The sequence below is a fragment of the Exophiala mesophila genome (genome assembly GCF_000836275.1).
Source record: "Exophiala mesophila strain CBS 40295 unplaced genomic scaffold supercont1.2, whole genome shotgun sequence".
Lineage (NCBI taxonomy): Eukaryota > Fungi > Ascomycota > Eurotiomycetes > Chaetothyriales > Herpotrichiellaceae > Exophiala > Exophiala mesophila.
In genome coordinates, this window is record NW_015622505.1 from 1768441 (window position 1) to 1791832 (window position 23392).

The 23392-nt window shown below is 50.4% G+C and overlaps 6 protein-coding genes across 7 annotated transcripts in view; 1 reads left to right on the plus strand and 5 right to left on the minus strand.

The window, feature by feature from the left end:
* PV10_02484 (uncharacterized protein) overlaps nucleotides 1-1861 on the minus strand; it is a gene marked incomplete at both ends in the record, with an annotated part of 2722 nt that extends 861 nt beyond the window's left edge. Inside the window, 5 exons of the mRNA XM_016366807.1 lie at nucleotides 113-239; nucleotides 337-477; nucleotides 545-797; nucleotides 859-1136; nucleotides 1195-1861. Of these exons, the coding sequence (XP_016226325.1) occupies nucleotides 113-239; nucleotides 337-477; nucleotides 545-797; nucleotides 859-1136; nucleotides 1195-1861 (1466 nt within the window). The remainder of the gene's footprint in view (nucleotides 1-112; nucleotides 240-336; nucleotides 478-544; nucleotides 798-858; nucleotides 1137-1194) is intronic.
* A 4561-nt stretch (nucleotides 1862-6422) lies between these two features.
* Nucleotides 6423-7771, plus strand: PV10_02485 (uncharacterized protein). Its single transcript, XM_016366808.1, has one exon. It carries the CDS (start codon nucleotides 6579-6581, stop codon nucleotides 7584-7586), a length of 1008 nt encoding a protein of 335 aa, XP_016226326.1. The 5' UTR covers nucleotides 6423-6578; the 3' UTR covers nucleotides 7587-7771.
* A 110-nt stretch (nucleotides 7772-7881) lies between these two features.
* PV10_02486 (uncharacterized protein) lies at nucleotides 7882-10320 on the minus strand (the record flags this gene model as incomplete). The annotated part of the gene is made up of 2 exons (XM_016366809.1): nucleotides 7882-9995; nucleotides 10048-10320. 2 exons carry the CDS (start codon nucleotides 10318-10320, stop codon nucleotides 8061-8063), a joined length of 2208 nt encoding a protein of 735 aa, XP_016226327.1. The 3' UTR covers nucleotides 7882-8060.
* A 1237-nt stretch (nucleotides 10321-11557) lies between these two features.
* PV10_02487 lies at nucleotides 11558-19650 on the minus strand. 2 transcript variants are annotated; one of them, XM_016366810.1, is made up of 3 exons: nucleotides 19347-19650; nucleotides 19263-19294; nucleotides 11558-19187 (listed from the first exon to the last, which is right to left on the minus strand). In XM_016366810.1, exons 1-3 carry the CDS (start codon nucleotides 19443-19445, stop codon nucleotides 11996-11998), a joined length of 7323 nt encoding a protein of 2440 aa, XP_016226328.1. In that variant the 5' UTR covers nucleotides 19446-19650; the 3' UTR covers nucleotides 11558-11995. The 2 variants fall into 2 exon arrangements, with proteins under 2 accessions (XP_016226328.1, XP_016226329.1); XM_016366811.1 differs by having other exon boundaries at nucleotides 11558-19294.
* Nucleotides 19651-20673: 1023 nt separating this feature from the next.
* On the minus strand, nucleotides 20674-21603 carry PV10_02488 (uncharacterized protein; the record flags this gene model as incomplete). Its single annotated transcript, XM_016366812.1, has 3 exons — nucleotides 20674-21126; nucleotides 21187-21242; nucleotides 21294-21603. 3 exons carry the CDS (start codon nucleotides 21601-21603, stop codon nucleotides 20674-20676), a joined length of 819 nt encoding a protein of 272 aa, XP_016226330.1.
* A 541-nt stretch (nucleotides 21604-22144) lies between these two features.
* On the minus strand, nucleotides 22145-23363 carry PV10_02489 (uncharacterized protein; the record flags this gene model as incomplete). The annotated part of the gene is made up of 3 exons (XM_016366813.1): nucleotides 22145-22933; nucleotides 22989-23238; nucleotides 23296-23363. The coding sequence occupies 3 exons, from the start codon at nucleotides 23361-23363 to the stop codon at nucleotides 22145-22147; spliced, it is 1107 nt and encodes a 368-aa protein (XP_016226331.1).
* Nucleotides 23364-23392: the final 29 nt, after the last annotated feature.

The window sequence follows — 23392 nt, forward strand, 5'->3', positions numbered from 1 at the left end:
TACCCCCTGGGGCCTTCCCTCCTTTGTCTCTTCGACTACCCCCTGGGGCCTTCCCTCCTTTGTCTCTTCGACTACCCCCTGGGGCCTTCCCTCCTCTGGCTCGACGCCGTACTTAGCCTCGACACCTGCATCACCGTGGTCGAATAGACGGTATAGAAGCTTCTGGACGAGAATGACTGCAGCGCCAGCAATGACGCATGACGCGGCAATAATGAGACCTCGTTGGTAGCGAGGGGCATCTAGCGGAGACAGCATGTTAGTGGATAGAGTTCCGAAAAGTATCTAAAATGGTCCTATGTGGATACAATAACCATTGAGTGGGTTTTGTTCGCTTACCTTGTTGTCGGAAGAGCTGTTGTCCTGCAAATCCTGCACATTGGATGCTCATCACATAGCCTGCTAGGGCTACGGGTCGCTTGTAGTCATGCATCTTGGACGCGAGCCATGCGGCGTTGAGTGCTTGAGCGGATCCCATACCTATTTCCATCTGTCAGCTTCTATTCCATTGCCGTTAATGCGATGTTGTATAGCTGAAACTGCTTACCGGCTTGTGTGACAACCACACCTCCATAAAGAACCCATCTCCCAACACTATTTGGTGCCAGTGCGAGCCAGAGAAGACCGACTCCACCCAAAAGGTAGCCTGCGGTGATATGGAATCCTCGCTCGCGAAATTTGTCACTGCTGTATGCCAGTGAAACGGACCAGACAAGACAGCAGACGCTGCCAACTGAATTGAGTCCATTGGCCTGCAGACCACTGAAGCCGAGAGACTTGATGATGGAGGGGGCATAGGTCTATCATGGTCAGTCAGGATCGAAAGTCTGGTACTCCAGGGATCCAAAAGGGAAAACTTACGTTCATCGGCGAGATCATCACCATAGAGAGGAAAGCACCGATCAGATGGCCGTATAGACGCCAGTCGCCAAAGGTTTCGAGGATATGTGATAGCAACACTGGCTTTCCCTGTCTTTGAGATTTGGTGGGGTCATTCCGAATGACACGAGTGATGAGCACCGACCCCTCGCGAGCTGTGAACATGTTATAAGACCTGCCGAAGAAAACCTTTGGTCGAGCGGCGCTGTGAGGGAGGTAGAAGTAGGCAACGACTGCGAGAAAGCAGGTCAAGACACCCTCTGTTCAAGAGTCAGTCAGTACATGTTGTTGTGCCACATCTCACGAGTCGACAGTTACCAATGAGGAACAGCCATTGCCATCCTGCAAGGCCGTGTTTACCACGAAGAGACAACAGGCCGATCGAGAGTGGACCACCGAGAGATCCTGCGATCGAGTTGGATGCCCAGAAGATGGCGTATCGAAGACCAAGTTCGCCGTTGGTGTAGAATTTGGAAATATACAGAGCCATACCGGGGACGTAACCACCCTCCAAAGCACCGATGAAGAAACGGGCAGCGACAAGACTCTGACCGTTCTTCATAAAGATTTGTCCCCAGGTTGCAATACCCCATAGGAACATGGTGATGGGCAAGAATCGCTCGGGGCCCATGACTTTGCTGATCATGTTGAACGGCAGTTCGGTGATGACGAAACCGACAATGAACATGGTTTGGGCAAGGTTGATATGGTAATTGGTAAGACCACCGAGGTCTTCGCGCAGGGTATCTGTGAGAGCATTGCCGACGTTGGTTCGATCGAATTGGAGGAAGCAGAAGAGTAGAACAATGAATGGGAGAATGATTAGATCCACCTTGAGTCTGGCCCTGCGCTCTTCCGAAGTGTCGTACTCAAGGTTCGCATCGTAGCCAACAACTTGGATGTTTTCATTAGAGATATATTCCGCGTCGGTACTGTCGGTGTTCCTGGATTGTGCTCCCGGCATCTTTTCGGAGAAGAACTTCATGTTTGATTGATATGGACGATTGTTGGGTAAAGTGAACTCCCAATTTTATTTGCCACGATTTGCGATTTGCGATTTGCGATTTGCGATTTGCGATTTGCGATTTGCGATTTGCGATTTGCGATTTGCTCCTGCTGGTGGATTGCTGTGCCATGTGTCGTGGCGGAAAGCAATCATATATAGATTTATCATGATCAGCATCTCGTTTAGGACTATTCACGAGGCACTGATTAATTGTATGCGACTTCAAAGATATCATGATAGTCGATATGGCGTGCTGTGTAATTCAAACTATGAAGATTCCTATCTATGCCTTGGCCACCCAAGGCTTTGCCAACTTCCCCGCGAAATCTTATCACCCAGCCGGGATCCGTCGGCATGCCGTAGGTAGACCGTGCGCAACCGTGGGATGTAGCGTGTTATCTGAGAAAACGATCCCGCGGCATACCCACGGCTTGTGATTAGCGCTGTATTGCACCATTTTGATTCGTTCTAAGTAGAGCCTGAGCATGGGCCCAGCGAGGACGGTCGAGTGGGCCCGACTTCAATGACATTTTCGTAGGGTTGGTTTGAAGGATATAGTCATGACATGTATCATCGGCAGGTTCCTCACTCATTGAAAGACCATCGGCAGGTTCCTCACTCATTGAAAGACCATCGCCAGGAAATTCAAACCCGTAAATCTCTTTTCAAGCCCAGAAATGGAACAAAACGCCCTTAAGAGGAGAGGTGTTGGTCTGACTGGGGTCGACAAGACTCGATCTTTTGGTGGCTACACCCTTTTCTGCCCATTGACATCGGATGTCGCCTATCTAGTCGATATCGATGGAAATCAAGTACACTCTTGGAAGCTGCCTGGAAGAGTCGGACGCCATGCCAGAATACTCCCCAACGGCAATTTGGCTGTCAACACACGCCAGCCCTCGCAACAAAAAACAGCAGATGGAGGTCCGTGGCCATTCCCGTTCTTCAACAAGTATGGTGGAGGTGTGATGAGTGAACTCGATCCAGAGGGCAAGGTTGTCCGTCAGTTTGTCGACCCGCTTGGTCATCATGATCAATACCACTATGGAGACGGTCGCCTTCTTTATACCAGTCTGGAAGCATTGTCTCCTGAGGACTCCGCGAAAGTCATTGGAGGAGTCCCAGGGACTGAGATTGATGGCATCACATATGCAGACACAATTCAGGAGGTGGACGCCCAAGGGAAATTGACCTGGCAATGGAAAGTCTCAGAGAGGTTGCCACGGGATGAATTTCCACTTCAGCCACATTATACTCGAGAGCACTATCCTCTGATCAACTCCGTCTTACCCTTGCGCGATGGCAAGCACATCCTGGCATCCATGCGATCAGTCTCGGCAGTTGTCATCATTGAGCGGTCAACGGGAAACATTGTATGGAAGCTTGATTCTTCAACTCTGGCCCAACAACATAACGCTACAGAACTGGACAATGGCAACATTCTCATATTCGATAACGGTGCCTTCCGTGAAGGCGAGTCAATCACATACACGAGAGCCATCGAGGTCGACCGTCAGACAAAAAAAATTGTTTGGGAATATCGGGATCGGTGCCAGATGGAAGCCTTCTTCACCCCTTTCATGGGCTCTGCGCAAAGGCTCGCAAACGGCAACACTCTGTTGTGTGAGAGTGCTTTCGGGCGTATTTTTGAGGTCACCAAAGAGGGATACACGTGTTGGGAGTATCTCAATCCACACTTTTCCCAATATCCTGACAAGGAGACGAGGAAGATCTGGTCCGGCGAGTCAAATGCCCTGTTCCGCGCATATCGATATTCACTTGAAGAGATCCCGTGGCTGAGGCAGCGCGTGCTGACGGAGGAGAAGAATAAAGAGAAGGAAGAGTCTGCACAGAAAAAGAAGACAGGAACGCTGTGGTCCATGTGTAGGACACAGTAATCGTTGGCAGGAAAGGATGGCGTAGCATTTAGGAGTTAGGAGTGTATGGGAAATATAGGTATCATCCAATTTTCGATTCCCCGTCAATGACTTCTGTCTTGACAATCTCGGAACCAACACCATCCTCAGAAGACTCGAGCCTCTTCTGCATGGAGCGTCTCTGTGCAATTTGAAGGCCCGCTGTCCAGATGGCCATGGCAATACTGACACCAATCATAGCCCACATACCTCTCTGACGATGTGTTAGGTTAGATGTCAGAATGACCAGGAATGAACTCACCGTGAATTTTGGAGCCATATCTGCAGAGTAGAAAACGATTGACCACCAGGCATTGACAGCATTACTTCCAAGATTCATACTGGCGATGACGATGGCACGTAACGAGTCTTCTTCGTACCTCAGAGCGTCGTTAGCCCAGGCAAAGAATGTCGCTTGACACGCGTAAACCGAGCCTGCCCAGTAGTATGCGGCAAAATGACTAGCAATCCCACTTGAAGGGGCGAGAATGATAGCGGAAGTGACAACTCCAGTGATTGCAATCCAGTATCCCACCAAATATCGCTTGCCGTGCAGGAAATCGGTCAACGTGGCCCAGAATAGAGTTGAGACAATACCAACAGCAGGGACGCCGGTAGGGTAGTTGTTTAGTTGATAGACTGAGTAACTGACATCTGGATTTGCTTTCATGTACAGTGCAAGAAGGCTGTTTGTGCTGAAGCTTTCTGTCTCGCCAGCAATGATCCACAGGACAACGAACCCATAAAATTGCCAGGACTTGAAAAGGCGCTTGACAAATCTTAGGGAGATGGGCTTCTGCTCTGGCACTTCTGGAACGCGAGACATGGCCAGGGCACGTTCCTCGGCGGATAGATACGGCGCAGAGGTGGTAGAGGGTGTGTCTGGAAACAGGAAGAAGCCGTAGACTGCCACTGGGAGGGTGATGATACCATCGATGATGAACAACCATTGCCAGCCTGTGTGTCCAGCCAGTCCATTCATGGATCGATAGATACCAGACTGAATGAATCCGCCAAACATGGTTCCAGCAAGTCCAGAGGCAGTGAAGATGCCACTTCGCTTCCCCAATTCTGTTTCGGTATACCAGGATCCCAGAATGTAGTGAGTTCCGATGAATGTACTTGACTCTGCGACTCCAACGAAGAATCTGATGACCATGATATGCTGAGGAGTCTTGGCCGCAGCGGTGACGATGGTCAGGGCAGCCCAACAAACAACCATGGAAGGGAAGAACAGTCTGGGTTTGATGTAGTACAGGGCGATGTTGCAGGGTATCATGCCACTAGCTCTTGTTAGACAGAATAGCGAATATTGGGAGAGGAGAGGAGAGGAACGTACACAATGTAACCACAGGTGAAGACGGTCGTTATCTGGGTCAATTGGTTACCTTGAAAGTCGAGATCTTCCTTCATGCCGGAGACATATGCCTGGGCCAGATTGCTCCGATCCAAGTAATTGAAGAAGTACATGACGCAGCAGAAAGACAGGATGAAAAAGTCGACTTTTCGAATCAATTTCCTTTCCGCAGGGCTTTTATCGGCCTTGAGATAGGCCCGAAATGATGTTGTTGGAGCCATAATGAAATGCACAGCAAAGAGTAGAGACGATCGAGCCCCAACATGAAAAGAAGTTAGGGTCCAGCAAACATGAGGCGTATTTGCTATAACACGTCAAAGATCTCGTGAGGTAATGTGGACGTTCAGTGGCCACACTGCCTGGTTAAGTACTAGATATGATCTTAGGGTCAGAGAGAGGGATGCGGAGAACGTCATATTCATGAATGATCGGCGCTGGGGATGGTCACGGGAAAAGCATATGCCGATCCTTGTGGTTGGATGATTCGCAGATGTCCGCTGAAAATGCGAGGTTGATGTAACTATACATCGTGGGAATACCCGACCAGATATGGATAGTGATAGTCGAAGTTCAGTCTTATCTCGCATGAACAGGCGAGGACAAAGAGCTTCCAAGGGTTCGAACCGAGCGTCTTACAGCATCACTACGTCGCGAGCATGGACGAGGTCGATGGTAGTGGCTGAAAGGGGGTATTAAGAAAAGGTTATAGCATCGCGACTCGGAGCCATTAGAGAGATCGAGGAGTGACCCGCAGTGACCACGACTCGGTGCTAAGACATCCACCCCACTCTTGGGTTGAGTGCTTGTCGGTCTTTGGTTACAAGGAGTATACTTATAGTGGGAGGGATTCGTTCGGCAATTGTTTTATCTTATCTTTCTGGTCATCATGCCACCTGCACGGAAAATTCCTAGCAAGATGAGAGGACTCAGGAGGAAAAGAGTAGCCTCGGGTCACATACCGATATACGCTCACGCAGACATTTAACAAGCCGGCATGTGGTCGCGGTATAGAGAGATATGAGTCTGCTGGTATGGATAACGGGAGGGACTCGGGAGACTAAAAGGCGATCACCCCAGACCCGTATTCGCCTCAAGGCAGGCGCAACCCAAAAAGTTGGAGTTGGAGTTTGGCAGGCACGACGTCACGACGTCATGTAAATTGGGTTCCCAAGAAGGACTAGCTTCCCCTCGGCAAAGCTTCCACTATTCTTGAATCATCGACGATTTGGATGCCGTTCATCATGACTGTTGAGTCTTGACTATTGGAATCACCTCAGGTCGCAGCCTGTTGATCATGACTGACAACTCCATCAGCCTGCTATGTCGTCGCTAGATGTTGTTGAGTGTCTAAACAAATCTTGATGCATACCTTTGATCCCATTGCCCATTGCACATCTGTCCTGACACCAAAGTAGGTATCATCATGGACAAGGGTCTGTATGGAATTAAACAGCCCTCCAAGACCAAAGCCAAAGAGATCTCTTCATCCACCTCACTTGCATTCTCGACCAGTCTAGCTTCACTAATCTCCAGTACCTCTTCGAAGAACAACGAAAAGTCTGTCCACGGTCGACCTCGGCCTTCCAAGACAAAGTCGGACATATTCACCGCCCATAATAAAAACGTCAAGAAGCGCTCCGCTGCTGATCTGGAAGATGGCGAGCAAAAGCACAAAACAAGAGACGATATCGGCTCGGTGGACGCCGCAGAACTTCACCGGTCCAAGAGGAAGATGGAGGATAAAGTCCGTATATACAATGCTATGAAGCGTGGCGAGTATATCGGTCGAGATGATTACGATGATCGCGGGCTAGTCGACTTTGACAGAAAATGGGCTCAAGGTCAGAACGGGGATCGAGAAGAACCCAGTGACATTTCAGACTCCGACGATCAACCTGACGAAGACGATGAAATAGTCGAGTATCTAGACGAGTTTGGACGATTGAGGAAAGGCACAAAGGCGCAGGCCGCTCGCGAAGAAAGGATCAAATCAATGCAAGACAACCTTAAAGCCGACCAAGAACGCTCATCAGCAAGACCATCAATGCCTTCGAATCTGATCTATGGCGACACCGTGCAACATTCTGCCTTCAATCCAGACCAGGTCATTGCAGATCGAATGGCCGAGATTGCCAAAAAGCGCGACAAGTCTGCCACCCCACCACCCGAGACTCATTACGATGCAAATGCAGAAATTCGAAACCGGGGAACTGGATTCTACACCTTTTCCAAAGATGCTGAGGAGCGCAAGAAGGAAATGGAGGCCTTGGAGAAGGAACGACAACAGACCGAAAACACCCGTAAAGAGAAACAAGATCAGAGGAATCAACGCAAAAAAGAAATCGAAGAGCGACGGAAATTGATTGCCGACCAGAGAGCTAAGGCCCAGGCGGATAAGTTCTTGAATGACTTTGACTTGGAAAACACATAATGATGGTGTGACGCGCAAGCAAGCAATTGAGGAGCCACACATATTTGTCACTCCTCCAAATTCCACAATAATGATGATGTGGAGAGATTTTGATTCATCCCTCGAAACTCCCGTGGCTAGTTTATCTCTCTAGTCTTTCAACCTCTTATGATAAACTTCCTAGATACCCAAGGAGCCAACGACTTGGCTAGAGCCATACATACAACGTAGATGCAGACTATTTGTTTTCTTTTCCCTTGACTGGAAATCCCATGACTTAATACACAGATCCTTGATGTGATTTGAAGTTCAATGTATTGGTATTTATTAAGCTGGTCATGTGTGGTTTTTTATTATTACCCAATCCTCTGCAATCATCCATCAATCCATCCTGCGATCCATCCCATGTGCCGTTTGTCCTATGACGGATCCACGTGTAAATTAACGAAGCAATCACCCATCCATCCCATATCTTTTCCCCCTTTTTTGTTTTCTCTACACCAAGAACGCAACTCCGGCCAAGAGGACAGCAGCAATGGCCGAGACACCAACACTTTGTCTCGACGCAGCACCGCTGAAGACATCTGGACCTGATCCACCAGAGGCAGGAACAGTAGAACTGCCAGTCGGGACAGCTGTCTTGGCTGGACCTTGAGGGCTGGGAGGTTCAGTTGCAGTGACCAGAGCAGGAGCAAAAGGCACGAGACCAACTTCCGGAACGGGAGGCGTGTCAGGTGCGGCGGTTGCTTCCGGTGGAGTGTCTGTGGTGATGAAGATGACTTGCGGGACGGTAACGGTCGCGGGGACAGGTTTGCCTTCCACGGTGTGTGTGTACGTGACGACAGTGACGGGACCGGTGGGTGCCGCGGTGACGGGAGGGCGAGGACCACGGCCAATACCGTTGGTGGCTGGCTCGGTGACTATAGCGGCGTCGTCGGTGAATGGAGGTGGTTGAGGGATCAGAGTGATGGTGGATGGAATGCCAGTGCAAATGCCAGGGTTTTGAGGAACGTAGTCGGCACAAATACCTGCAAGGTATGACAATGCAGCTGTGACTTCGTCATCTGAGCCAGACCAGGCGGAGACACATTCCTGGACCTTGACGATGAAGTCGGCCGAAGGGCAGAAACACTTCGAGTCGCTATTGGACTTGCAGCTGCTGACGAGGTCAAGCCAGGTGTTGAGGCAGCGAGGAAGAACTGGTGGGCAAGGAGATGATGGTGGCGGTGGTGGAGGGGGAGGGGGTACGACGCTGGACGTAGTCGTCGTAGTTGTGGTTGTGTCGGGTGGGGGCATGGTGAAGGAAGTGAAAGGGGTTGTAGTGGTGGTTGCCGGTGGCGGAGGAGGTTGTTCATCAGGCTTGCTGGTGGTAGTCATCGTCGTTGCCGGTGGCGGTGGGGGCTGTTCATCAGGCTTGCTGGTGGTAGTCATCGTCGTTGCCGGTGGTGGCGGTGGAACATCCTCCGTTGTGGTTGTCGTGGTCTTGATTGGGGGCGGGGGAGGCTGATCATCGTCCTTGGGAGGAGTGGTTGTGGTAGCTGGTGGTGGTGGAGGTTGCTCACCAGGCTTGCTGGTGGTCGTTGTCGTTGTCTCCGGTGGTGGGGGCTCCTTGCCAGGCTCAGTGGTGGTGGTAGTAGTGGTTGTCTCTGGAGGTGGAGGTTGCTCACCAGGCTTGCTGGTGGTCGTTGTCGTTGTCTCCGGTGGTGGGGGCTCCTTGCCAGGCTCAGTGGTGGTGGTAGTAGTGGTTGTCTCTGGAGGTGGAGGTTGCTCACCAGGCTTGCTAGTGGTAGTTGTAGTCTCCGGTGGTGGAGGCTCTTTACCAGGCTCAGTGGTAGTGGTGGTGGTGGTAGTCTCCGGTGGTGGGGGAGGTTGTTCATCAGGCTTGCTGGTAGTGGTGGTGGTAGTAGTAGTGATAACTGGCGGCGGAGGGACATCAACACCAGGAGTTGTGGTTGTGACCGGTGGTGGTGGCGGGAAGTCAATATCCTTGGTTGTCGTTGTCGTCGTCGTCGTCTCAGGTGGAGGGGGAACAAACTTTGTGGTTGTTGTTGTCACTGGGGTGGTTGTGGTAGTCAGAGGGGTCGTCGTTGTCGAAGTCGCACGTGTCGTTGTCGAGGTCTTGGTCTTGGAACGACAGTCAAACTTGATGGTATGAATACCGAAATCACAATCCTTCTTGTTGTTGCTTGGAGGGATCTGAAAAGTCACATCCTTTGCTCCACCACACTGAGTGTTCTTCACCGTTGAACCTGATTTCTTGCAGGGAGCAGTGTGCTTGCACTTGGACCCATCAGGCATGGAGAAAATAAAGTCCAGGTCGATATCAAATTCTACAGAGATATCAAACGAGTCGATGGAGAACTTGTCCCCAGACGAGATCTTGGGTCCACTAGGAGCAGACTTGCCCACCGTGCCTTGGATACACTTGGACTGATGGATGTGAGTGTTTCAACATTGATCCTCGAGATATGTATCGACTTACCTTGAAGTTCGTCCTGGCCTCGAGGCTCCGCTTCCGGTTCTTAGGCTGGAAGGAGTTCTTGCAATCAAAACCACCAAACTTCATGCCACCATAGTCACTGAAGCCTCCATTTGGCAACTTGTCCCAGTTGAAACCGTTGTTCTGGTCAACATTACACTTGTTGTCACTGTGGTCCGGGTTGGAGAAGACGGGTTGATCGCCCCAGCTCGTTGAGGCAGCCTGCTGCACGAACAGGGCGTATGTCAAGAGACCAGCAGTCAATGCTGGCTTCATGATGAGTGAGTTGATTGTCAAAACCAAAACACAAGGGGTATTGGAGAAGCTGCGACTAGCGAGTGAATGCTTCTGAACGAATGAAAAAACGAAAGACTGCTGCAAAAACAGGAACAAGGGAGATGGACAGAAAAGGTCTGGAGAAGGAGCAAAAGACAACGACTCAGACACCGGCTTGGAAGGGGATTTTGTAGATCACATCCTGCTCATGGAGCATGAAAGCTCTTCACCCACGGGCCACACCCACCTAGGTCTGCCGGAAGGCCATTATGAATATGGATATCAGCAACTTCGACTGAGGGCGGGACGCTTGAGGTTAGCGAGCCCCAAATTCAAGACATTCTGAAGAGCCTTGGGACCCAATGAGAAGCTCGGCTCGAAGATCAAGCTCTGGAGACTAACTGGAGTAGTCCTGTGGTGATCTCCAAACGACGGATTCGTCTGAGCGATCAGTCAGGCTTGGAGGTTGGGAGCCAGAAATAGCATACCAGCAACCCTAGAGAGAGGGTGTTGGAGCCTCAACTTGCCATGTCGAGTTCATCGACAACGACATTTGCCCAGAAAATGGACCAGTCATGAAGTCACACAAGTCGAGGGCGCACGGAGAAGATCGGATTGTGGGGAGAACGGGCCGCGACCCATGTTTCGGAAAGAATCAGGAGCTTGTGTCTTGTGCTGGAACGAGATACAATCGAGAATGGTGGCGGCGCCTGTCGAGGTTGGCGACAGTACAGAGTCTCTCTAGGAGATAATGCTCAACGAGGAGGCTGTGCTTTTCTCATCGAAATGCCATTCTTTCTGAATGAATGGAGAAAGGAGGTCCATATTAAGCGAGCATTGGCTCCTGGGCGCTTGCAGGGAAGATTGCAAGCGATCTGAAACTTCAAACCAGGGGAAGAGAATCGAGGTTGAGACGAGATAGATGCTTACCAGACTAGGTTAGGACATCTTTATATTGCCAAGGTAGGCTAACCCTATAAGAGCTAATATCTCTTAGTTCGTCCACTAAAGTGTGATTCCCGCTTTTAGCGCAAACTAATTCATCTACCGAGATATCAACTTTCCACACCTCCATGACTCTCTCCTACAACTACTGCCAGCCCAACGTTTCAGCCTCAAGCACACAAACTCGCGTCTCTGAGACATTCTCTGCCGCCTCTTGGTACGGAGTAGTCCGTAGTCGGCATGTAACGTGTAGCAGACAAGAGGTGGTCTCGAGTCTACTCAGAAACCTCAACTCAGACTCGTGCACAGATCACCTCTCAGTTGGAAACCCATTCACAACACAAAAATAGATCCTACACCAACACATTGTCTCTACGTACACATGTATTTTCAACCCTTCCCTAGCATCACGAAAACACTAGTCGACCGCGTGGGAAGATAGAACATGACGCCGCCTGCTACAACTCGTCAAACAGTTTTCGCGATCAATTGTCTCGAGTGAGCAATCCACGCTGCTCCATATACCAAGTATAGACACAACACAGAATTTGAACCGTGTTCCCCAAAATCTGTATCCCGTCTGTGAGTTCCATGCGCCTAACGTACAGCAAGCATTCCTAAAGTCACCCTTCAACGCCAGAAGGAGCACGCTTTCGTCAAGTCATCATAAACATTTCCTGCAACGCCCGCCTTTTGCCATGCCAGGTTCATGTGTCAAATCCCATACATCTCAGGTGTGTCCATTGATTGTTGCCTCGCTCGTCACAGATTTCGGAGCTCCTTCTTCTGAGCTATTATTGGTGACACCATTCGCATATCCATTCACCAGTCCATTCGACAAGCTCGATTTCGACTTCACCTCCTCGGTGCTAACCTTTCCCAACTCATCCGTTTCACGTTTTCCACTGGGCACATCTGCCAATGGACTCTTGCGCCCTTCGTTCTCAACTTTCGAGTCCACCCTTTTCATCACCCGCTGGAAAGGACGCCTTGCTTTGGGTTTGTTCACAGCAGCCAGACCGTCAACCGTGGTGCCATTACTCGCGCCATCGACCTCAGCACTAGTCGATGGTTGTGTTGACACACCGTTGGGTGGCTCTGTTCCAGTCTTAGTGGGTTCGGGCTTTGACGACACCATACCGCTGGCTTTGTCTCCTGGTGTCTGAATTGTCTCGGAGTCTTTCTTAGCTGCCTCAAGCGCCGCCTTGGTGTTGTTCAAATACTCGTCCAACATAGCTTTCAAAACGTTTTGGCGTACAGGTTTCGCCAAGTAGTCATTCATTCCTGCTTCTAAGCATTTCTCCCGGTCCCCACGGATTGCAGATGCTGTCATGGCTATCACCAGAACTTGATTGACGTTGGGGTCTGGGTCAGCTCGGATGGCTTTGGTCGCTTCATAACCATCCAGCACTGGCATCTGAACGTCCATCAAGACCAGGTGAAATGGGTTCCCTTCCTTGCTCTTGGCCCTCAAGGCGTCGTACGCTTGTTTGCCATCTTCATAAGCCTCGCACTTGAGTCCAATTTTGTTGACAAATGAGATTGCAATCTTTCGGTTGATTTGATTATCCTCAGCAATGCATACACGAAGCTGCTCTCGCGGGATCGTGCTGAGGTCGCAGAAGCTGACTGTCTTGGGCTCCGTCTCAGGGCTTGCTGCTTGAGACCAATTTGCCATCGGATCCGGCTCCTTGGCCACGATTTTCATGTCTTCATATTTGCTGCTGTTTTTGGGTGCCTTTTGGAAAGTGAGGGTGAAGTAAACCGTGGTCCCTACCCCCGGTGTTGACTCTATCCAAATCTTGCCCCCAAGAACATTCTCAATCATTGCCTTGCAAATACTGAGGCCCAAACCACTTCCTCCGTAGGACCGTGCCGTGGAGGAGTCGGCTTGCGAAAATGGTTGGAATAATCTTCCCAGTTGCTCCTTGGTAATTCCAATACCCGTGTCGCTGACCGAGCAGGTGATTTTGACTCTGTCTCGAGTTTCGGCGATCTTCCTTGCGCGAACCGTTACAGACCCCTTGGGTGTGAACTTGTAAGCATTGCTCAGCAAATTCATGAATATCTGATGCAGGCGCACAGGATCGCCCAGCATCAAGCTATCATCGATCGCCAGGTCTTCGATGGTCTCAAGGCCATGTTCTTGATTCGTATACGCCAACGCTCGGACGACTTCAGTAATGGTCTCCTTGAGATTCAATGGTACCGTGAACATCTGCATCTTCCCTGCTTCCAATTTGGAAAAGTCAAGGATGTCATTGATGACAGTCAATAAAGTATCGGCGCAGACACGAATACTGTCCGCATATTGCTCTTGGTCTTTACTCAACGGTGTGCCCTTCAGAAGCTCGGACATGCCGATCACGCCGTTGAGTGGAGTTCGCAGTTCGTGACTGACATTGGCCAGGAAGATTGATTTGGCCTTTGCAGCTTCTTCCTTCAGCTTGACGTTGTGCATTGCCTCCGCTTCGGCCTTTTTAGCCTTTGCCTCGGCCTCACGAGCTGCTGCAAGTGATCTTTTCTGCGACTCCACCATACTCGCGTTAGATGCACTGACTTTCCGCACCTTTCTGTATAGAAGAGCATTCCCCAATGAAATCGAGACTTGATTCGTTAGCAGATTGAGCACAATCATGTTGCGTTGCGTGAAGCAGTTTGGTCGACCTTCCAGATGGATGACTCCCATCAAATGATCCGCCTGAATGATGGGAATTGCGATGATAGACCTTCCGGCGGGGTTTCTTGCCAAGTAAGCATCACCAACGTTGGAGAAGCGATCATCCTCAAGCACGTTCTGGACAAAGACAGTCTCCCGAGTGCGCAGGAGGTAGTGCGTGATTTGCTGAGCAGCCTGATCGTCAACCTCGGAAAATGGAATGCCATCAGGGTAAGTCTTGACGCCAGTTTCGTGGTCTGCGCTCGCAGCGACACACCACCCTTGGTCTTCCGAGTCTATAACGATGGCACAAAACTCGGCTTGTCCGCCAACAGACTCGAGGATAACAGAGATCATCTTCGAAAGGAGGCTGTTGATCTGTAGTTCCGAGCTTATGACACGGGAGAATTCAAGAATGGATGTCAGGTCAAGGATATCAAGACCTAGGCCTGGGACTTCGTCGGAAGCTTGTGTGCCAGCATTGTTCTTGGGCTGGACCCAGGCTTTGGTGTACTCGCGTTTGTTCTGAGCCTGAGCCTCTGCTTCTGTCATTGTGAGCGCGTGGAGGTCTTCGGTCTGCACTGCCGCATTCATGGTGCGTGACGTCGTCGCTGTTTTGATGAGCCACTCATGTTTATCCGCAAGTTGTCTCGCCTTTCCAGAAGCATTCACTCGGTTCCACGCAGCAATTGCTTCCTGAATCATGACTTTTCCTGCTCTCTTAGCCCCACGAGCCAAGATGAACTCGGCTTGCATTTCCACAGCTACTGCCTCTTCGAGCGTGAAGCCGTGGACTTGACAGTGATCGACCGCCATCTCAAGGTTGGAGATGACCGCGTTATAAGCTCCAGTCACATCGGATATGGCTGCCTCCAGAATCCGCGACCATGCGAAATAGTTGACATCGTTTACCTGGCCCCAGTCGTCAATGAATCTCTTGAGTGCTCTTGCCTCTTCAATATATTGAGCCCGCTCTGCCTCTGGCTTCTCTTTGGCAACCGCAATCAAGGACAGACCAAGGTAGAAGCGACTCCCACAGACTGGTCGGTTAGACCAGAGCTCGTCAAGCGTTGTATCGAGGAGCTTTCTGCCCACCTCGACTACATAGTCGTGGTATCCCATTGTATGATACGCAGCGAGAGAGACTGCATGGTAAATGTCTGTTGCACGCTGGGGAAATGCCGAGAGAGTGGCGCACTCTGCTAACCATACCTCAGAGTCGTGATCGTCATCGTTCAATAATGTTTTGGCATCTTGTGCAATGGTCTTTCCCTGTAGTGCACGCGCCACCTGCCTGGTGATCATCAGCAAAGTGCCTCCTCTCCGATCCCTAGACCAGTCATCGAATTCTTCTGGGCCGTAGTTGCAAAACGCTTCAATCTCTGCGAGGTCTTGTCCGCTCCAGAATCTCGAGAGTGCCATGACACCTATATTGAGGATGCTCACAAATTTGTCGCCAGAAGCCAATGAGTATTCCAGGGCGTTGTCCAGTATAGGGAGCAAGTTCCGAACTGGTGTTTGGAAGTGGCCAATAAAAAGGGTGAAAAGGGTCCATCCTCGACCTCTAGTCCAAGGATCGTCATGAATTGTGAAGAAGTCCTGCGCAATTTCTCCGCATAGAATGCCAAACTCGACGTCCTTGAACCGACCGATCGCAGCCGAGCCAAGCATTGTGAAGCCCAACCCAGCTTGAATGAAAATTCCTCTGTCAAGAAGAACATTGACGAATGCAATGACGGTCTGGTACCAAAGCAAAGAGTTGGACCAGTATAGCGAACCCAAGGCTTCACTCAGGACCGTACCCAAGCCAATCAGATCCTTCTCTGTACCCAATGGACGAGCCAGCAATTCATCGCGGGGAATTTGACGAAGTCTGAACTCCAGCTGCTTGAACGCAATGTCGCATTCTTCCCAGGTCTTGTCCATGAGCGGGAGGCCGAGTTCGGCGAGACACGCCCTTTGCACAGCGAATGCTTCCAGGTGGCTACCCAGCGAATTGAGAATTCTGCCCTTCAAAATGTAGGATCGCGTCTTATCGGCGGAACAGCGAGCATGGACAAAAGTTTCCTCGAGGAGCTGTAACGCGTCGTTTGCTTCGCCGGCTGTGTAGAGTAGTTCTGCGCAATTGACAAGAAGCTGTAGGGTTTCATCATAGAACACATCAGAGTCGTTATTGTCCCACCTGGCGGGTTGAAGTAGTTTGATAGCGGTCTTGTAGTAGCACAGGGCGGTGTCTTTTGCCCCTGTCTCTAGGGCCTTCTGAGCACCGCGCCATAGCACATCACGATAGCGCAGCCTTGCATTTATTCGTTGTTTGATGATATCTGACGACAGACAGATGTGTCTTGCCAATGGGTAGAGGTTGTACTTGCATTGACTCAAGTAGGTCATCATCGTCTGAGAGATGATAAAATGCATCTTTTCGGTGTTCTGACATTCGCGCATTTCGTTGGCAGCACTGAGTACGCGCGCATGGGAGAACCGGAACTCATCATCACTTTCTCCGGGTTGAATGACGTACATTGAGATAAGTAACTGGAGTGCGGTAACACAATCAGCTTCGGAGACGTTGAACATCTTGGCGCGTTTCGGGCAGGTGGCATCATTTGCCTGATCTCTTCCACTACTATAGAAGAAATCACCAGTCATGATGGATTGAATCAGCTTGAACGAGAACGTCGAGCCGATAAGAGATGCCCAGGCTAGTATTGCGCGTGCGGTGGGTGGGAGCTCTTGTAAGCGGCGAGTCATGTAGCCGACGTCAAGGCTTCCTTGCGCGGCGAACTCGTCAAAGACTTTATCTAGATCGAATTGCCATCCAGACTCCCGCCAATCATACCATAGACAGTTGCGCTGGTAACAGGTCTGGAGAATATCTTTGACGAGGAAAGGGTTGCCATGTGATTTTGCGTGTACAACGGCAGCAAGTGGGACGACTGTGTCAATTGGTTGCGACATGGTGGCTGCGACGTAATCGAAGACATGCTTTTCGCTGAGGTTGCCGAGCTCGATCTTGTTGGTGGAATCGAGATCAAGTATCTTGGACAGGCCTGGGGGGACTTGATCATCCTCAGTTCGACTCGAGAGCAAGAGAACGACTGGAACCTTAGCTTTGATGATATGGACTAAGAGTTCAATAGACTCGGAGTCTGCCACCTGCACATCATCGAGACTCAGGCAAATCAATTTGCCGGTGCAGATTGTGCGCAGAACGTCCATATAGGTGTTGATGAACCTGATGGATTTGGTGTTTGACGGTCCTCTCAGAAAGTCGTTCGAATCCCAACCACCGCCACCCACCGGAGGGGCGTTGGTCCTTGCTGATGTAGAATCTATAGTTGGAACTTCTGTATTGATGCTCTGGGAGGTGTTGTCGTTCCTCAAATTCAACTTCTTTGACAGTACGGCCACGTCCAACAAGGTGGGAGGCAGATCTAATAGAGTATAAAGAACAGACCAGCACGGACTGACATGGGCTCTGAGATGTTCATGATAGGGTGAATTGACATCTTTTTCGGAGAAGATCTGGCGGAATAAGCTTGCCATGACTTTAATCAAGGGTTCGAACGGCGAAGGGCGGGCACGATCGAACTGTGCCAGGGCAAAATATCCCCGCCGTCTGATGGCAGGTTGGACGGCTCTGATGAGGGCCGTTTTCCCAACTCCAGATGGACCCAGAACGGTGATGACTTCGGTCTTGGATCTGCGTTTATGCTTGTGGGTGTTCCTGCGCCTTGTCATCATGCCACCATTCTCTTGATAAGGCTGCAGTCCAACTGAGAGGCCACCAGAAAAACTGCTTTCTCGGTCGGACAAGGCCTCCAGGGTTGCATTGCGGGGATCTGTAATTCCGCGACCTCGTTTTGCGAAATTGCTGGTCTTGTTACCGTAAACGGGGCCGTCAATTCCAATGGTGGTTGAATTGCTGCGAGACTCTCGGAATCCGAATGAACTCGAAGAATCAGAACCTTCCCTGTCATCATAGCCGTCCATGCGACTGTCTGATATGGAAGAGTTTGAGGCCGCACTCAGTAAGCCATGTTGGGTAGCAGTGTGTCGAGACGTGTGCGAACTTTGGCGCTTGTGCGCTTTTTCGATGAGTTTCGTGATTCGCTCCGTCTCGGCGTCGCGTCCATATTGCTTCGAGGGAAGGATGAAGAAGGATGATACGTCACGTAGAGCAACCTTGTAGTTGCGGATCTTCTCCAGGTCGCCCTCGCCTAAGTATTTTTGGATCTGAATCAAGTCATACTTCAAGCCACTGAGTGAATGGTAGCGCTCGTCCATCTGCTTCTGTGTCATCTTGGCAATCATGTGCGACACCACATCGGGCACGTCCATTCGAATGGCAGAAACCATAGGCAAGCGATGCGTTAAGACTTTCTGGACAATATCGATAGGACTGTCGGCATCGAAGGCCGGCCGGCCGGTCAGCAACATCCAGAAAAGGATACCAAGGCTATAAATGTCTGTACGGCTGTCAGGTTCAGCGGGTAGTCTTCCTGTCTGCTCGGGGGCGATAAACTGAAGCTTGTTCTTGACTCCGATTTGACGATTGAGAGAGGCCCAGCCCTCGCTGGAGAGCAAGTTCTCGAAAGACTTGGGTCCACCTCCGCCGTTGATGAGCTTGACGTTGTTGGTTTCTCTGTTCCAGTGGAAACTGTCGGCGCGTATCTCGCCGTGGACATACTTGGCTCCGTGATGTACCAGCTCCATGGACTCGGCGGCGCCAATAGCGAAATCTAGAAACGCTTGCACTGGGATACGCTCATCGGGCGATCCATCGACGCTGAGTGGATTTTGTTGCATTCCATAGTAGGCCGGGCCAAAATCCATTATTTCACGAAGATAGTTCTTGCCGGGGGCTTCGTAAACACACACCAAGATCGGTTGGTTGTCACCTCCGCCAGCGGGGAGTTTGAACATTTCCAAGGGTCGCACGGTATGTACGCCATCTGGGTCGGCTTCCTTGATAATTGTGAGGTTTTGATGATATTCTCTTTCCAGGCGCAGGGTATGTGTACTGATGCGAGCAATAACAGGCTGCCATATCGGATCAGGTTCGCTCCTGGATGAGAGATTCTCGCTGTCGGTGGATGCGCCACTGATACTGCTCCAGTGATGGTGCCTCAGGGAAGGACGGTGAGGATCGAGGCGAGGCGAACTTTTGTTGGAACTGGAGAGGAGGGAAAGACTAGAAATTGTGCTGATGGAGGCACGAGGATTGAGGACGTCAGGATTGTGAAGGATGCCATAGACATGCCTAATATTTGTTAGTTTTTAAGAACCAAGGATAGAGATTCATCGGCTTGCAGCACGACGTCGTGTGAGGGATTACCAATGGTCATAAGTCGAATGGAAGGGAGCGAACTAAGGCCATGTCAGTCTTTGCGCGGTCTTGTGGTATTACCAGCAACCATACCGATCGATCCCAGGTGTAATTGGGAACCTGTGAAAGTCGTTCGAAGAGTTTGGAGGGGGTCAGAGGGAGATCATCGCCCAGGATGTCGGTGTCCTCCATGTTGCGGAATGGGGCGGGATAGAGTGAGTTGGGGTGAGGTTATGACATGTCTGTAGATTCGGCGGTACGACTTGATCTGATAGAAACCAGCACCGAAATGATAGTGATTCGGAAGTGGATTGTTTTGACGATGAAATTGATGCAAATCAGCGCGACAATGGCTGTCGAAAAGGGAATTGTGGCTGCAAGAATATCCAAAGATTTGGTGAGACCTAAAGAACAGCGAGGGAAGTGATTACACATACTACATGCTACTTAGCTCAAAGTGCCTGTCACTAACGGGAACAGATTTGTGAGAGGTGGGGGGCCATTGGAGGGAAGGAGACCTCGGGAGCAGCAGCTAGGCACTTGTTAGGAAGAATAATTAAGCATAGCAAAGCCTAGCCCATCGACCCCCGGGGTGGGTGCCCCCCGCCCTCTTCTCGAATTTGCAACCATATAACCAATCGAGACCATGGCACCCATGGCTCTCTACCAGAGCTCCAACAATTGGATCAAAGTGCACTGCTGCCTGTGTCTGCTGCTTTACGGCGGGGCTACTCATGGCAAATGTACTCCGTACCTGTAGTTGGGGGCATACTCTTCTGTGGTGTCACGGTGTCTCTATCCTTGTTCGTCCAGACCCGGAAACCATACTCGTAGGTCACGGAAAACCTATCGAGGGCCGTCGGAGCCAGGCTGAGATCTCAGTGGTCGGTTGGAATGGCGATGGAGAAGAAAGATCAGACTAGCTGAATGAGCCAAAGGTAAGAACGGGTGGTGGAACGAGGGGAACACTTGGAAGCCTGAAAAGCAATGATTAGTTTGTCTGTGCTTCCACCGAGATCTCAGGGTCCGTCCAGGGTGTCAATTTGGCATTTTGCCGGTTAATGCTGATTAAGCCGCTAACCATGACTCTGACTCGAGCCTTTCCCCCTCTTTTACTGGTTGTGTTTTTAACATGACTCTGACTGTTTGCCTTTTGAGGCAACATGTATGGAGCCTAATTGTATGGCAATCTGATAGAGAGGTTTTTCTATTCACTGGTATTGTATCTCGGCCCAGGAATTCTCAGTTGCTACATATGCTTCTTAACGCTGCTCAGCTCTTCTAACTCATGCGTATTTCCATCACCTCACGACCTACTGCTTCAACACATCTCCATTATCTGAAACACTCTCAAGCTCATCACAACCTTGCTCTTTCCTCTGCGTTATTCCTGTGCATATCTTTATCAATATACTCCCCGTCACACATTCAATGCGCCGACAATCGCCAACAAGATGTGCAAGTGTCTGATCCTAGCACCTCCTCCGGCCAAGTTCCCCATTATCCATGTGTTTGAAGGTGCTGCGATCTCCGTTCCCGTCGGGCCCTGGCTTGTTTTCTCCGTGGTCTGAGTGTTTGTGACGCTCTCAGATATTGTGGATGTTGTCGATGGATAAGAAGCACTCGATCCTACTTCAGTTGCTGGGATGGCCGAGCCGATTCCGCTGCTTGTGAAGGGCACTGGGAGTTGCAGTGTCGATGTGTTTGGAGGGTTCACGTTGGTGCCTGCATAGATGTTGCCTTGACTGCCATCGACCATCTCATAGGCTCCCGTGATAAGATTGACGTATCCTCCTGAAGAATAGTTGTAGATTCCGCTGGTTATGGATCCATAAGAGTCATCCGGGAGGAAGTAGTTGGTCGTGAATCGATCCTAGCATTGGAGAAACAATTAGTCGAAGCCAAAAGAAGACCTTCAACTCAGCACACGTACCCAGCAAAAAGGAACATTGTAGTTCTTGAGGAGCATGCACTCAGTTGTCTCCGCACCTGTTTTGCGTCAGTGGAAACTCAAGTGAGCCGTGGGCTGGATCGTTTTACAGCAGATGGCCTCGGCCAGGTCTCTCACGGGCAAAGTCACATGGTCCCCTTGGGTGTAGTTCGTTTTTGGGGGTCCAGTCGGAACTTGCTGCGGATTGACCGTTTCAAGCAAACTGAGATAGAGGTCTGTCAAATGAGCTTTGAAGCCAGGGAGTTCTTGACCAAGAGCACCAGGTGGCATGCAGAGACCGTAGCCATGGCTACAAGATTGACGACTGGTGACTTCAGCAATCCCGAGGTGGGCGTTCAACAAAATCTTCAGAAGAAGGAGGGGGAGAATGTTCGATGTCAACAAGAGTACAGACAACATCTTGATGACGATGGCTTTGAAGAGGGAAGCGTGGTGGTTACAGAAACGTCTGCCAGATGAAGGGGTCAGAGCAGCGAATTTGGAACAATGATCAAGGCGAAGAGAAACCATGGAAGTCAAACAAAGTGGAAGCAGAAAAGTTGCAGAGGAGAGTTGTGAATGAGGCAGGCAGTCGCTCCTGATTAACGTTCCTTCCCCAGGAGCATCAGCCTCATCTAAAATTGTGCCCACGCACAATTCTACTCCCTTGGAGCTGAATGATCTGATCTGAAGTGCATAGTCTGAACCGTACTATTTCGATACTCTATCCTGTGCAGAGTTTGCCTCTGTGCCTGAAAATCCATGAACGGTCTGATGATACAGCTAAGCCTGATACCTGATTTGGATTGTCAGCGTGTGTCATAGGACGACCACCACCCACACCACCTGGTATCATTCAATGCCAGCTTCAGAATCGAAAGATTGTCTGTATGAACAGAAGGATTAATGATGCTCTGCGACCGCATCAAAAGAAGCTTCATGCTGACAGGCAGACTCTTTGTCACCAGCACTCTGCACCACGGAGGGTTTGTTCGTTGACCTGCTCAGAAAAATTTCCGGCCGTGGCCGTGCTGAATTGTCCAGTCACAGGGAATGTCGCGGATGGATCTTGATCGTTGTTTCTGTTCGCAGGATCAAAGTCAGAGACTGGCGCGCTAGGCCAAGTGGCATCTGCAACATGCTTGATTCCATTCCATCCATTTCCAGCAGAGGTCTCCAATGCAATACCGAATTGTTGCCAATCACTGCCGGAGACCTGCGCATTGCCATTGCCTTCTGTAGCAGTCGAGGTAGCCACAGGGGTCCATTCTTCCCAAACATTGGTGGTGCCGGCCTTTTGACCAGCTTGAGCACCCTCTTGCTGTTGCAAGGATTCGACTTCTTTCTGCTCCTTCATGGCATCCTTCTCCGCCCACTTCTTTCGGATATCTTGCTCATTGGAAGCACACAAGTCTTTCAAGGCTTGGTCCAACTTCGCATCGCGCTCTCTTAGGTCACACAAGTAGTCCATATCTTCTGGGGTGTCTTCGTCTGTGAGTTTTGCAGACCACCAGGCCCAAAAGATGCTAGCAGCTGCAACTTCTCGGATTTGTTGTTTGCAGATATCCAACTTTGAAGAGTACAAGAAGATATCAACCTCCTCCCAGGACATGAGTGTGGTCTTCGCGTGAACGTTCAGCATTCGCTCGATGATATGATCTCCAAAATCGCGGTCTGGGATACCCAAATATGAAGCAGCGTGAACGACCCAGGCATATTTGGAAAGAAGCTTTGGGGTCTTGGGGTCCAACTAAAGTCAAGATTGTCAGTATGGGAAGAGACCAACAGGGTAAGGAATGACTGACATCAAGGAATCTCTCACATCGGCCGGCGATGGCACATTGCTCAACCCATGCAAGAACTTGTTTCAGAGCCTCAAGGTCGCAGCCAATGACAGTGAATGATTTGCTGTTGTTATCCAATAGTTCTGTACGGACCCGATTGCAGAAGATCATTGCAGTGTCGCGTCTAATGGACTGAATGAATTGCACAGAAGAGTCTCTGTCGGCTTTGTGGAAGATTGAAATCTGAGGGCCCGCGGGCTCAGTTTGAAGACTAGAATGAAATCTGTTAGACCATATGAGTTTGACCGTGAGGATGAAGATCGGCTACCTCTCAATCTTTGCCTTAGAGATACGGGGTCCGCTGTCCTCGCGGTTTTCCAACAGGTAGTCCTCCATAGTGGCAGACAAAAGAAGAAGCTTAGATG